This window comes from Pan paniscus, chromosome X (assembly GCF_029289425.2).
Source record: "Pan paniscus chromosome X, NHGRI_mPanPan1-v2.0_pri, whole genome shotgun sequence".
In the NCBI taxonomy this organism is placed as follows: Eukaryota; Metazoa; Chordata; class Mammalia; order Primates; family Hominidae; genus Pan; species Pan paniscus.
Window position 1 is genome coordinate 20609631 of NC_073272.2, and position 16055 is coordinate 20625685.

At 40.0% G+C, this 16055-nt stretch overlaps 1 protein-coding gene across 7 annotated transcripts in view; it reads left to right on the top strand.

The window, feature by feature from the left end:
- PPEF1 (protein phosphatase with EF-hand domain 1) overlaps positions 1-15788 on the top strand; it is a 153575-nt gene extending 137787 nt beyond the window's left edge. For all 7 annotated transcript variants that reach the window (XM_055106115.2, XM_055106112.2, XM_055106111.2 and 4 more), the window contains 4 exons: positions 4727-4833; positions 10604-10767; positions 12431-12515; positions 13946-15788. In XM_055106115.2, coding sequence (XP_054962090.1) covers positions 4727-4833; positions 10604-10767; positions 12431-12515; positions 13946-14157 — 568 coding nt within the window. In that variant the 3' untranslated portion in view covers positions 14158-15788. The remainder of the gene's footprint in view (positions 1-4726; positions 4834-10603; positions 10768-12430; positions 12516-13945) is intronic.
- Positions 15789-16055: the final 267 nt, after the last annotated feature.

Sequence of the window (16055 nt, forward strand, 5' to 3'; positions counted from 1 at the left end):
AAGAATGGCTTGAACCCGAGAGGCGGAGGTTGCAGTGAGCCAACATCACGCCACTGCACTCCAGCCTGGGCCACGGAGCAAGACTCCGTCTCAAAAAAAAAAAAAAAAAATACAATTGATTTTTGGATATTGATCTTGTACAATCTTGATTAACTTGTTAGTTTTAATCTTTTTCTAGTAGAGTCATTGAGATTTTTTATAACCTAGATCATATCTGTTAATGGAGACAGTTTTACTTCTTTTCCAATCTGGATCCCTTGTATTTATTTTTCTTGTATAATCATCCCGGCTAAAACCTCCAGTACAGTGTTGAATAAAACTGGTGAGGGCAGATATACTTGTCTTATTTCTGATCTTAAGGGAATGCATTCACTCTTTGATAATTAAGTATAATGTTAGCTGTGTATTTTTATAGATGCCTCTCGTCAAGTGGAAGAAGTTTCTTTCTATGCCTAGTTTGGGTAGTGTTTTTATCATGAAAGAGTGTTGAATTTCATCAGATAAATTTTTTCTGCATGCATTGAGATGATCATGTGATTTTTGTGATTTTTTAAAATTTCAACTTTTATTTTCGATTCAAGGAGTACATGTGCAGATTTGTTACATGGGTATATTGTGTGATGCTGGGGTTTGATGTATGAGTGATTTCATCACCCAGGTAGTGAGCATAATACCCGATACTTAGTTGTTCAGCCCTTGCCCTCCTTTCTGCCTCCCCCTCTAGTAGTTCCCAGTGTCTATTTTTCCCATCTTTATGTCCATGTGTACCCAATGGTGAGCTCCCACTTAAAAGTGAGAACATATGGCATTTGGTTTTCTGTTCCTATGTTGATTCACTTAGGATAATGGCTTCCAGCTGCATCCATGTTGCTGCAAAAGAAATGATTTTGGTTTTTTTATGGTTGTATACTATTTCATGGTGTATATGTATTGCATTTTCATTATCCAATCCACCATTGATGGACACCTAGGTTGATTCCGTGTTTTTGCTATTAGGAATAGTTCTATGATGAACATACAACTGCATGTGTTTTTGGTACAATGATTTATTTTCCTTTGGGTATATACCTAGTAATGGGATTGCTGGGTCCAAATGGGAGTTCCATTTTTAGCTCTTTGAGAAATCTCCAAAGTGCTTTCTACAGTGACTGAACTAGTTTGCATTTACACCAGCGGTGTATAAGCATTCCCTTTTCTCTGCAGCCTTGCCAATATTTATTATTTTTTGACTTCTGAATAATAGCCATTCTGACTGGTGTGAGATGGTATCTCATTGTGGTTTTGATTTGCATTTCTCTGAAGTTCAGTGATGTTGAGCATTTTTTCATGTTGGTTGGCCGCTTATAGGTCTTGTTTTGAGAAGTGTTTGTTCATATCCTTTGCCCGCTTTTTAATGGGGCTATTTGTTTTTTGCTTGTTGAATAGTTTAAGTTCCTTATAAATTCTGGATATTAGACCTTTGTTGCATACACAGTTTGTGAAGATTTTCTTCCAGTCTTTAGGTTGCCTGCTTACTCTGTTGATATTTTCTTTTGCTGTGCAGAAGTTCTTTAGTTTAATTAGTTCTCATTTGTCAATGTTTGTTTTTGTTACAATTGCTCTTGAGGACTTAGTCATAAATTATTTGCTAAGGCTGATGTCCAGAAGGGTATGTCCTAGGTTTTCTTCTAGGATTTTTATAGTTTGAGGTCTTACATTTATTAATAAGTCTAATCCATCTTGAGTTAATTTTTGCATATGGTGATAGGTAGAGGTCCAGTTTCATTCTTCTGCATATGAATAGCCAGTTATCCCCATGTCATTTATTGAATAGGGAGTCCTTTCCCCATTGTTTATTTGTCCTGTGTTAATATGGTATATTACATTGGTTGATTTCAGCTATTAGACAAAGCTTGCATTCCTAGAATAAATCCCACTTACCCATGGTGTATAATCCTTTTTATATGTTTCTGGATGCCATTTGCTAGTATTTTGTTGAGGATTTTGTGTCTATATTCATAAGAGATACTGGTCTGTAGTTTTCTTGTGATCTTTATCTGGTTTTTGTATCAAGGTAATACTAGCTTCTAAGTGGGCAGTATTCCCACCTCTTCTTTTTGGAAGAGTTTGTGAGTGATTGGCATTAATTCTTCCTTAAATGTTTCATAGAATTCACCAGTGAAGCCATCTGGCTCTGGGCTTGTCTTTGCGAATCATTTGATTACTTAGTCTTTTTACTTGTTACAGGCATGTCCAGTTTTTTAATTTCTTCCTAGTCAGTTTTGATCGTTTGTGTCATTCTAGCAATTTGTCCTTTTCATCTATGTTATCTAATTTGTTGGTCTACAATTGTTCTTAGTATTTCTTTATAATCTTTCTTACTTTTGTAAGGTCAGTAGTGATGTCCCCTCTCACTCTTGATTTTAGAAATTTGAGTCTTTTTTCTTTTTTTTCTTGGACATTATAAAAGTTTGACAATTTAGTTTCAAAGAACCAATTTTTAGTTTTGTTGATTTTTCTTTATTATCTTTCCATTCTCTATTTCATTTCTTACTGCTCTATTCTTTATTATTTCCTTTTATCTGCTTATGTTGGGTTCAGTTTACTCTTTTTTCCAATTTTTTATTTTTTTATTTTTTTTTTGAGATGGAGTTTTGCTCTTGTTGCCCAGGCTGGAGTGCAATGGCGTGATCTCGGTTCACTGCAACCTCTGCCTCCCAGGTTCAAGCGATTCTCCTGCCTCAGCCTCCCAAGTAGCTGGGATTACAGGCATGAGCCACCACATCCAGCCTTTTTCCAATCTTTTAAAGTGGAAGATTATGTTACTGATTCGAGATCTTTTTTCTTTTTTTAATATAGGCATCTATAGCTATAAATTTTTATCTAAGCACTACTTCATATGTTTTGGTATGTTGTATTTTCATTTTCACTCATCTTAAAGTATTTTCTGACTTCTCCTGTGATTTCTTCTTTGACCTATTGGCTAAGATTTTGTTGTTTAATTTTCTCATATTTGTGACTTGCCCAAATTTCTTCTGTTGTTAATTTTTAATTTATTTATTTTCCCAAATTACTTTGTTATTAATTTATTTCTTTCAATAAATCCTAAATTTTCTTCAAAGTAAAGATACTTTGATCTTAATCCTTTTAAATCTATTAAGGCTTATATTATGGCCTAGCATCGAGTCTATTGTGGAGAATGTTCCACATGTACTATAGAAGAATGTAATTCTCTTGTTGTTGGGTGGAGTGTTTTATACATATCTGTGAGGTCTAGTTGGTTTGAGTGCTGTTCAAGACTTCTCTTTCCATGTTGATTTTCCACCTAGTTGTTTCATCCATTACTGAAAGTCGACTATCGAAGTCTCAATATTATTGTTGAATTGTCTATGTCTCCCTTCAGTTCTGTCCGTTTTTGCTTCATGTAGTTTTGAGCTCTGTTGTTAGGTTCTCATGTGTTTATAATTGCTTCATCTTCTTGATGGACTGTTTTATCATTATAAAATACCCCTCTTTGTCTCTGGTAACAATTTTTGTCTTAAAGTCCATTTTGTCTGCTATTGGTATGCCACTCTAGCTCTCAGGCTTGCCGTTTGCATGGAATTTCCTTTTTGTCTTTTTCCTTTTAAACTCTTTGTATTTTTGAAACTAAAGTGTGTCTCCTATTAACAACAAATAGTTAGATCTTGTTTTGTTGCTTTTATCCAGTTTCACAATCTCTGCCTTTTGATTATTTAATCCATTCTCATATGATGTTATTATTGATATGCCTGGATTTACATCTATCATTTTGCCATATATGTGTGTGTGTGTGTACATGCACAAAAAATACAAAGAGGAACAAAACAGTAATTATATGTATGTGTGTGACTATTTTGTTCCTCTGTTCCTCCTTTATTTGAAAATTTATTTTTGTAAATGGTCTGAGGTAGAGGTTGAAGTCTAGGTTGTTAGCTAACTATCCTAGCACTCTTTTTAAAAATTGTCCTCTTCTACTGAATTGCAATACCTCTGTATTATATATATTATTCCCATACATAGTTTGATATGTTTATGAATTTTTTTTTTGAGACGGAGTCTGGCTCTATTGCCCAGGCTGGAGTGCAATGGTGCAATCTCAGCTCACTGCAACCTCCGCCTCCTGGGTTCAAGCAATTCTCCTGCCTCAGCCTCCCAAGTAGCTGGGACTACAGGCACGTGCCACCATGCCCAGCTAATTTTTGTATTTTTAGTAGAGACGGGGTTTCACAATTTTGGCCAGGATGGTTTCGATCTCTTGACTTTGTCATCCACCCGCCTCGGCCTCCCAAAGTGTTGGGATTACAAGTGTGAGCCACCACACCCGGCCTTTGTTTATGAAATTTCTATTATGTTCTACTCATGTATCAGTCTTCTCTTGTGTCAATATCTGTTGTTTTAGCTCAGTGATTTAATGATAAATTTCAATATCTGGTATAGTAAGTTCCTCTTTATTTTCCTTCTTTTCAAATGATTGTTCATGTGAGTTTTGACATTCAAAAGAAAATACTATTTGTAATCCTTTTAAAACTTCATGAAATGCATGTGTGCATGCACACACACATACACATACATATACATATGCATATATTTACCATCTAGTAGCGATATGTGAGAATCTGGGCAATTCATTTAAAGTAAAAATTCATAAATAGTAATATTGCACATTAAAATGAAACACAACAGGATGATTTATGTTACTTTTACCTAATTATTGTTTTCTTTGCAGAGTGGATACTATGGAAAACAGCGCCATCAAGATATTAAGAGAGAGAGTGATTTCACGAAAAAGTGACCTTACTCGTGCTTTCCAACTTCAAGACCACAGAAAATCAGGTAACAAATTTGCATAACATTTACCATTTCTTAACACACCAAGTTACATACAGATCACTTTTCATTTTCCTTGCTTCCTTAGGATTTCAGTTCTCCATTTTTACTAAGAAGGAAGAATAGAGATAAAAATAAAATATAATCCATTATTTGCTCAAAAAAGGCATATTTCTCCCTTTTAGCAAGCTATTTTCAACTTGGAAAACTAACAACAACCCTGAATTAAACTTTTTTTTTTTTTGAGACAGAGTCTTGTTCTGTTGCCCAGGCTGGAGTGCAGTGGCACGATCTCAGCTCACTATGACCTCCACCTCCTGGGTTTAAGCAATTCTCCTGCCTCAGCCTCCTAAGTAGCTAGGATTATAGGCATACACCACCACGCCCAGCTAATTTTTGTATTTTTAGTAGAGATGGGGTTTCACCATGTTGTTCAGGCTGGTCTTAAACTCCTGACCTCATGATCCGTCCGCCTTGGCCTTCCAAAGTGCTGGGATTACAGGCGTGAGCCACCCGGCCCTAAACCTCTATTCTGATAGTATGCTAGACTAGATGTTCTGGAGGGCCTTCTTGTTAACAAACAGCTAGATTTTGGAGGATGTAGAATGTTAATGCATTTACCAGCCTCACAGTCACGTGAATCTTCCAGCTGCATCTTCACTTTCTGTGAAAGATGATTTGAAACCACATGTGGGAGCATGGAGCAACAAGAAAGCACAAAAGACTAGATTTTCCTGGGGCCCAATGCTGATATTGGTATAGCAATCAATTCTGAGACTAAATTATAATATAGTAGGAAGATGGAAAAGCTGAATTTGAGACTTCCATCATCATGCTTGGACCCTCAAAGTGGCTAAAGTTGTCCTAAGTCTGTAATGCTCCCTGACTCCTGGCAAGCAAATGCAAATTTATCTTTGAGGGAAGCATCCCTAATTTTGGCCACTCACGTATCCAGAGATTAAGATCAACTCACATGAGCTCACAATCAAAAATTACCAAACAAACAAGGATACAAACTACCATGAGTGAGAGTCAGCAGAAACAACAATTATTTCCCCGAGGACATCAAATATTGGAATTATCAAATAAATATGTTCAAAGGAAATATGGAATCAGAAACATGCATTTGGGAATGATTTGAAGAAAAACCAAAGAGATAGAAAATATGCTTGTTAAAAAAAGAAAAAGCATAATGAATGGGTTAAACGGAAGATTAGACGCTACTCAAGAAAGAATTAGTTTAGGAGTTATAAACAGGCCAGGCGCAGTGGCTCATGCCTGTAATCCCAGCACCTTGGGAGATTGAGGCGGGCAGATCACATGAGGTCAGGAGTTTGAAACCAGCCTGGCCAACATGGTGAAACCCCACCTCTACTAAAAATACAAAAAAAAACAAAAAATTAGCCGGCCATGGTGGCAGGCACCTGTAATCCCAGTTACTTGGGAGGCTGAGACAGGAGAATTGCTTGAACCCAGGAGGCAGAGGTTGCAGTGACCCGAGACCGCACCATTGCACTCCAGCCTGGGTGACAAGAGTGAAACTCTGTCTCAAACAAACAAAAAAAGAGTTATGAACAATAAAATGAGAAGTTGAACATACACCTACTCAGAGTACTGGGAGGAGAGAATAGAATGTAAGAGACCATATATTTGACATGGTAATGGCTAAGACATTTCCAGAATTGATAAAAGACTCAAATTCATAAAGAGGAACAGTGATTCTCAAGTAGAATAAATGAAGTTAAATCCACACCTACACACATTTGTTGTGAAACTCCAGAGCACCAGTAGCAAAGAAAAAATCTTTAAAAAGCAGGCAGAGAGGAAACACATATTGCTACAAAGAGATAACAATTAGACTGATAGATTTCTCAACAGTTGCAAAATTAGACCATAGAATCATATACACAAAACACTGGAAATTAAATTTGGAAAAACATATACCATGAAAACACTAACAAAAACAAAGCTAAGACAGCTTTATTAGTATCAGGCAAAGTAGACTCTAAGGAAGTATATATTACTAGAAATAAAAAAGGACATTTCATAATGATAAAATATTAATTATGCCAATTGAATCCATTCTAAATGTGTATGTACTTATTCATATAGCTTCAAAACTATTCAAAACAAAAATTGACAGAATAAAAAGTAGAAGTAGAAAAATCTACCACGATAGAGGGAGGTTTTAATACTCCTCTCTCAGGAACTAAAAGAACAAACAGATAAAAGATTAGCAGACTCTTTTTTTTTTTTTTGAGATGGAGTCTTGCTCTGTCGCCCAGGCTGGAGTGCAGTAGCGTGATCTCGGCTCACTGCAACCTCCGCCTCCCGGGTTCAAGCAATTCTCCTGCCTCAGCCTCCCGAGTAGCTGGGACTACAGGTGTGTGCCACCACGCCCAGCTAATTTTTTGTATTTTTAGTAGAGGTGGGGTTTCACTGTGTTAGCCAGAATGGTGTTGATCTCCTGACCTCGTGATCCACCCGCCTTGGCCTCCCAAAGTGCTGGGATTACAGGCGTGAGCCACCGCGCCTGGCCAGCAAACTTTTTTCTTAAAAGACTACATAGAACTCTGTACCCAAATTTCAGAATGCATGTTCTTATCAAGCACAAATGGACCATTTACAAAAAGTGACCACACACTGGAACATAAAGTGAATCTCAATAGGTTTTGAAGAATTGGAAACATTACAGAATAAAGTCTCTGACATATACAACTCAGTAACATAAGATAGTAATAAAATCACCCTTTGGCTTGGAAATGAGAAATATAGAAATAATCCTTGGCTCCAGCCAGACGTGGTGGCTCATGCCTGTAATCCCAGCATTTTGGGAGGCCGAGGAGGGTGGATCACGAGGTCAGGAGATGGAGACCATCCTGGCTAACACAGTGAAACCCCGTCTCTACTAAAAATACAAAAAATTAGCCAGGCGTGGTGGCGGGCGCCTGTAGTCCCAGCTACTCGGGAGGCTGAGGCAGGAGAATGGCATGAACCCAGGAGGCGCAGCTTGCAGTGAGCCGAGATTGCGCCACTGCACTCCAGACTGGGAGAGAGAGCGAGACTCTGTCTCAAAAAAAAAAAAAAAAAAAGAAATAATCCTTGGCTCAAAGAGAATCACAATGGAAATTAGATTGCTGAAACTGAATGACAATGAAAATACAATGTATTAGAATTTATGGGATGCAAATTAGAGAGGCATTGATGATAACCTTAAATGTAAAAGATATGATTAACAAAGTAAAAAAAAAAAATTTGTTTTTGTTTTGTTTTGTTTTGAGATGGAGTCTCCCTCTGTCACCCAGGCTGGAGTGCAGTGGCACGATCTTGTCTCATTGCAACCTCTGCCTACCAGGTTAAAGCAATTCTTCTGCTTCAGCCTCCCCAAGTAGCTGGGACTACAGGCATATGCCACCACGCCCAGCTAATTATTTTTGTATTTTTAGTAGAGACAAGGTTTCATCATGTTAGCCAGGCTGGTCTGCAACTCTTGGCCTTAGGTGATCCACCTGCCTTGGCCTCCCAAAGTGCTGTGATTACAGGCATGAGCCACTGTGCCCGGCCAAAAAATGGTTCTTTGAGGGAACTGTTGAAGTTGACGAAACCATGGCGCGAGAGAGAGAGAGAGAGAGAGAGAGAGAGAGAGAGAGAGAGAAAACAAATAACCAGTGCAAGTGTAGGGAGGAGCTGCTGTCTAAGGCTGAGAGAGAGGACCCAAGGAAGGAAAAACTTGGAAGGGACCCCCTACTCCCAATCAAGAGATGAGATCAAGCCCTCATTGGTGAGGATGTGGCTATGGTCCGCTGGATAGGGCAGAAGTTCACTGAGGTGCCTCAAGTTACAGTTGGGTCTCCGGCTGGTGGGCCAGGACTGGAGAGGATGGAGCCACCCACTGAGGTGCCAGCAAGACTCTCTTTGGGCTGTGCACCACCGCGTCTCCCACACACTAATGGCGAGGAAGCCATGGGCTGTGGTGTCAGTGAAATTTACTAGAAGGTGGGTGCCACTACATTTTCCACACATGCTAACCATGCGGTGCTGTAGAAACAAGAAGCAAGGCACACCAGAACCAGAAAGAAAAGCTTTTTCTTTTGCTATCCTTTGCAGTGTTCTTCCTGCACTGTCTACTAACAGAGACTAACGTTATACAAGCTGCCAAAGAGGAAATGATTACAGGGTCCAGCTCTAGTATCACAAAACGTGCAAAAAAAAAAAAAAAAAAAAAAGACTAGTTTTGGAGCTAAGTGGGAATAAATTGATAGCTGGGGTAGCCAGCAATTAGCTTTTAGATAACAAAAATCTTAAAAGATACCATTCACAATAGATAATCAAGTACTGTGGGAGAAACCTAATGAATGAGGTATGAGATTTCTTTTTTTTTTTTTGAGACGGAGTCTTGCTCTGTCGCCCAGGCTGGAGTGCAGTGGCGCGATCTTGGCTCACTGCAAGCTCTGCCTCCTGGGTCCATGCCATCCTCCTGCCTCAGCCTCCCAAGTAGCTGGGACTACAGGCGCCCGCCACCATGCCTGGCTAATTTTTTGTATTTTTAGTAGAGACGGGGGAGGTATGAGATTTCTAAGATATTATTAAGATAAATCAAAGGGGACTGAAATAAATGGGTGGGTATTACTGTGTTCAAGGACTATAAGGGTTGAAGTTGTCAAGGTACAAATTCCTCCCAAATTGAGCTATAGTTTCAATGCAATCTCAGTCAAAATCCCAAGGTGGGGATTTTTCAGTAGATCTTGAGAATCTGTATCTAAAAGTCATATGGAATTACAAAAGGCCCCAAATAGCCAAGATGTTCCTGAAGAAAAAGAATAAGGTGGGAAGACTTTCCCTATTATATATCAAGATCTATTATAAAAGTACAGTAATTAGAATGGCATGCAATTGGCACAAGAATACCCATATAGACAATGGAAGCAAGTAGAGAATCCTGAAACATATTCATGCATATATAGACACTTGAAGGTCCCACTGCTGAGCAGTGGGCAAAGGAGTCTTTTCAATAAACGATGCTGGGCCAAATGGATATCTGTATAAAAATAGAAACAGCCTATATGTAATAAAGATATTTGTGTTTTGAAAAATTACATATATTAGGAGGAAAAGAATATTAGTTGTGAAATGACAGGTGAATAATACATCTTTTATTCTTTGTATTCTTTTGTGTTTTTCAAATCTTCTATAATAAGCAAACCTAGGCCGCGCATAGTGGCTCACACCTGTAATCCCAGCACTTTGGGAGGCTGAGGTGGGCAGATGACTTGAGGTCAGGAGTTCAAGACCAGCCTGGCCAACATGGTGAAACTCTATCTCTACTAAAAGTACAAAAAAATTAGCCGGGTATGGTGGCGTACACCTGTAATCCCAGATACTTGGGAGGCTGAGGCAGGAGAATCACTTGAACCCAGGAGGCGGAGGTTGCAGTGAGCTGAGATGGCACCACTGCACTCCAGCCTGGGTGAAAAGAGCCAGACTCCTTCTCAAAAAAATAAATAAATAAATAAGCATACCTTACTTTGTTAATCAAAAAAAGGAAAAAAAAATCTAACACCTAAAGTCTGATTTCTTACAGGTGACAGGAAGGACACGATCTGTGGAACACTGAAGATATCCTTGAGTTAGTTCTCCTTCAGGGCTGCAGGGCCTGGGAGGATAAATTATGAGGGAGAGCAGCTGGCCCCATGCTGCCCTGGCTCTCCCAAGGAGGTTGCATTCTTTAAAATCATATTTTAACAAATCATTTGGGCTTTGTTATTGTTGTTGTTAGGAAAACTTTCTGTGAGCCAGTGGGCTTTTTGCATGGAGAACATTTTGGGGCTGAACTTACCATGGAGATCCCTCAGTTCGAATCTGGTAAACATAGACCAAAATGGAAACGTTGAATACATGTCCAGCTTCCAGAATATCCGCATTGAAAAACCTGTACAAGAGGCAAGTGAAACATAGCCCCAGCTAAAACCTGGCCAGGGTGAAACATAACTTAGTCCTTTGAAAAGCTGGGAGTGGCCAGGCACAGTGGCTCACGCCTGTAATCCCAGCACTTTCGGAGGCCAAGGCGGGCAGATCCCGAGGTCAGGAGTTCGAGACCAGCCTGACCAACATGGTGAAACCCCGTCTCTACTAAAAATACAATTATCAGCCAGGTGTGGTGGTGCCCACCTGTAATCCCAGCTACTCAAGAGGCTGAGGCAGGAGAATTGCTTGAACCCAGGAGGCGGAGGTTGCAGCGAGCCAGGATCGCACCATTGCACTCCAGCCTGGGTGACAGAGCGAGACTCCGTCTCAAAAAAAGAGAAGCTGGGAGTGGGATAATCTAATAGATGGAGTGGCAGTCTTAGGAAAAGCCGAAGGGGAATCTCCCAGGTACACTGCGGTCTGTTCAGCAAATTTGTGTGTTCCCAGGATAAGCAAAAAGAAAAAAGAAAAAGCTTCCACAAGCAAGTCCACATCAAATACTGGATTTTTTTTTGTAAGTGCTGTCTAGCAGAAGGGGAGATATGACATCCATGCTTTTTGTTTGTTTTTTGAGGTGGAGTCTCGCTCTGTTGCCCAGGCTGGAGTGCAGTGGTGCAATCTCGGCTCACTGCAACCTCTGCCTGCCACGCTCAAGTGACTCTCCTGTCTCAGCTTCCCAAGTAGCTGAGATTACAGGCGCCTGCCACCATACCCAGCTAATTTTTATATTTTTAGTGGAGATGGGGTTTCACCATGTTGACCAGGCTGGTCTTGAACTCTTGACCTCAAGTGATCTGCCCACCTCGGCCTCCCAAAGTGCTGGGATTACAGGCATGAGCCCCTGTGCCTGGCCTGACATCCATGCTTTTATACAACATACCATTTCCAATACTTAATGTATTGCTTGTTAAGCCTGAGTGTACAGACTTGCTGACATGACCCAGAATATGTCTGAAAGAGTTTTGAAATGTAGAATCTTTTCTTAGAATGTGAATATCAGGGAGATTTATCGGATCCCCATACTTATTAGTTAACAATTCATCAGCAGTTAAATATGACATTGAGCTGAAAAGGAGCTGGTTGGAGCTAGAACTTGGGTGATCATTTGCAGCGAAGATGAGACGTTAAGAGCAGAGAGAAGGGAAGAAAAGGTAGGTTAGAGACTAAAATATCCCCAGGAAGGAGGCTTTTGACGTCACTTCAGAGGCAGTTTACCATGGTGACTAAGATCACAGGCCTTGGCTTCAGGCAGCCGAGATTTAAATCCCACTCACCAGCTCTGCGACCCTTGGGAAAGTTCCTTTATCTCCCTGTTTTCAAATTTGTAAAATGGACATAATAATAGTTCTGTTCTTGTTCATTCTTGTTGTAGAGGACCGAATGAAATAATCCACATAAAGTTCTCTGTAAATGGTGGCTGTGTTAGTTACTGCTGCCTTATTCATTTTGGCCCTGTCCCCTGAGGATCACAGACTGAATGAAGAGGGTGGGGCCTCCAAGGGAAGGCTGGCCTTCTCAGATTTCTGTCTAAATCACATCATTTCAATTGTTGATGATGTTTTCTGTTTGTTACATTTGCTAAAAGCGATTAGTGTCATGAATTCAATATGTTCTAACACTTAGAAAATCTTTATTTTAGGCTCATTCTACTCTAGTTGAAACTCTGTACAGATACAGATCTGACCTGGAAATCATATTTAATGCCATTGACACTGATCACTCAGGTAAATAAATGAACTTGGATGAGTCCATTTAAAAAGCGTATGTGTGTGTGTATGTTGGAGATACAAAATGAGTACACTTTGATTGAGCCCTGTAATTAATATGGTTTGACACCTTCATTGGTAAGATGGAGGCCTGCTTATGCATACTGTTAAATGAAAATTGTAGGAGCCCATTGTTTTGGACTAAGCTCCTTCACCAGGCCCCAACAGACTAGACTAAAAGTCAAAATGGGGTAGCAGTAGTAGAAAGCAAAGGCTAATCTGGTTCTCTGAAATCAGAACTCTGATTTTATCTATTTTGTTCTTCATCTAACATGATGAAACTTGAGGGGAAAAAGAAACTCATTTAATATTATTGTTATTTCAGTTTGGCTGCAGACTCTGTATTCAAGACCATAGAGTCCTACAGAAGCCTATGTAGCCATCAGTCAAACTGAAATAACTTTTTATAAATCACCAGCACAAATGAAAAGATGATTTACTATCCATTTCAGTATCTTAGTTACTCACGGCCATAAAAATCATTCCTAGAAATCTGATTCTGTTTTGGGGAGTAAGGGCTATGAAAAGTCATTTTCTGCTTTTTTTTTTTTTTTTTTTTTTGCGACAGAGTTTTGCTCTTGTTGCCCAGGCTAGAGTGCAATGGCGGGATCTCAGCTCACCACAACCTCTGCCTCCCGGGTTCAAGCAATTCTCCTGCCTCAGCCTCCTGAGTAGCTGGGATTACAGGCATGCACCACCACACCCTGATAATTTTTATTTTTAGTAGAGATGGGGTTCTCCATGTTGGTCAGGCTGGTCTCGAACTCCCGACCTCAGATGACCTGCCCACCTCAGCCTCCCAAAGTGCTGGGATTACAGGCGTGAGCCACTGCGCCCGGCCTTCTGCCTTTAGCTTTGATGCACAATTACTTATTTTCAAATTTTTAAAAACTCATCAGATAATCCCCTAATGCAGAGACCTTTGAACACCGAAAAAAAAAAATCAATGATCAACACATTAAAGTAAATGATTGCCTATGAAAAAGGCAGCACCGTTGTTTGTAATCCTCTTATTGACTCCCACGGTATCTTCTCCCTCTGCTTTGATGTCATCCTCCTCTCTGCCCTCCTTCCATGCACCTCACCTTTCTATTTTAGGTCTTGTAATTTCTATACCACATTTAGTCCCATAGTCAACAACCCCGTCCCCATTTCTTCACTGTTTGCTCATTCTGGCTTTAGAATAAGTTCAGGATCCCTTGGTAGTTGAAAGTGAGATATTGTTTCTTACATTTATGATCTTACTCTTCCATATCCTTCAGTATCTTCATGATTAGGCAGTTTAGTGAGTTTCTAACTGGGGCTATTTAATCAGTGTGGGTTCCCCAACCCTTGCCTTAGGTGGGTCTTAAAATGAACACTCACAACCTTCTCCTATATTCTTTTAGGCCTGATCTCCATGGAAGAATTTCGTGCCATGTGGAAACTTTTTAGTTCTCACTACAATGTTCATATTGATGATTCCCAAGTCAATAAGCTTGCCAACATAATGGACTTGAACAAAGATGGAAGCATTGACTTTAATGAGTTTTTAAAGGCTTTCTATGTAGTGCATAGATATGAAGACTTGATGAAACCTGATGTCACCAACCTTGGCTAAACACAAATGAGAGCTTCCCTCAGGCTCCCTGAAACAGCTAGGCCCAAATCACAAGTACAGTCCTTTCCAACACCCCTGAAATTCATAGTCAGTAGCAGAGAAAAGCAGATCCCAATTCATCCCACAAACAGATGCATAGTATGGGTTTTGGAAGTCCCTAGCAAGCTGTTATTGGTAAGATTAGGTTAAATGTCAGTAATAGGATTTGGTTTCAGCATTAGTACCTACATATTGCCAGTGAGAAACTGGGTTGGACCTAGTGGTGTTCTCGTGAGTGCCACCTAACCAGGAGGCCACAGCGGTTTGAAAACATCCTGAAAGGAACTCATACAGCACAAGAGAAAACTACTAAGCTTGACATCTGTGAGTGACTGAGGGAGACAGGAGGAATACCAGGTTATTCATGGAATAAAGTCTTTCCATCTTTAAACTGTGATCTTCTTTGGAGATTTTATAAGCCAGTGATCCTCAATTAAGGGATCCACCCTTCCGGGATGAGAACCATATTGGATTCTTGGGGGGAATCTGTGGGAGTGTATTGTTTGAAAAAGCGTATTTTTGTGTGTGTGTATGTTGGAGATACAAAGTGAATACACTTGGATTGAGCCCTATAATTAATATGGTTTGACACCTTCATTGGTAAGATGGGGCCTTGCTTATGCATACTGTTAAATGAAAATTGTAGGAGCCCATTGTTTTGGACTAAGCTCCTTCACCAGGCCCCAACAGACTAGACTAAAAGTCAAAATGGGGTCACCCATGCTGAGGTCCTGTGTCATCTCAGGCCAGCTTCAATTGGCATAATAATGAAGTTCCCTCTGCCTTACAACAAAAAGTAACCTGATGTTAACCAATCAATTATTTGTTTATTGTTATTTCCCTGCTGTCTTACAAGGAAGGTAACTTTGAAACAACCAGTCTGCTTTTTGTCCTTTGGTTCTGCTTTCTTCAGTTTTTCTCTGTCTATAAAACCAACCTCCTCTGCTCAGCTTATCAGAACACTTTATTTTTACAGAAGGAAGTGTTGCCTGATTCTAGAATCACAAACAAAGCCAGTTAAGATCTTTAAATGTTATCTTTTGACCAATCTGGTGACCATAAAAGGGACCATAAGGAGACTACTAATTACTCTTAAGGGCCTCTTGAGGAATGCAGGAGACGTGCTGCTGACCCCTTTCAGGTCCCCTGTCTTCCTCACAGAGTCCTAGGTGTTGTAAATAAGTTCCTTTTGTGCCAGACTCTGCTGTTTTTGCATTGAGACCCCTGAATTTTTTGGCCTTCAAATCCAAGGTAAATGCCAAGAGTGAGCATTTGACTTTGGGGTACTGCTATGATTTGAATATGGTGTGTCCCCTCTGAAACTCATGTTAAAATTTTATTGCCATTTTGGCCATGTTGGGAGGTGGGGTCTTTAAGAAGTGATTAGGTCTTTAAGAGGGATTAGTGCCTTTCTCATGGGAATAAGTTAGCAATTAAAGAAGTTCAGCCCCCTTTTCTCTGGTGTGTGAGTGCTCTCTCTCCCCTGCTCCTTTCACTTTTCCACCATGCTATAAAACAGCATGAGGGCCTCACTGGATGCAGCCACCCAATCTTGGACTTCCCAGCCTCCAGAACCATGAGCTAAATAAACCTCCATTCTTTATAAATTACCCAGTTGCAGGTTTTCTGTTATAGCAACACAAAACAGACTAAAACAAATACCAAGGGTTTGTGCCATAAGAGGACACATGGCTTTCGGGTTTGCAGTGGATGATGAGTCACCGGCAGGGGCTGCAGTTTCAAAGGTAACTGACAGTAGTTGCAGTAACTGACTGTTACTGTAGGAGTGAGCCTGGCTTTCAGAATTCACAGCTATCTATCCACTTTATTTCTTCTCTTCTTGTGTGCTGAGGTAAGAA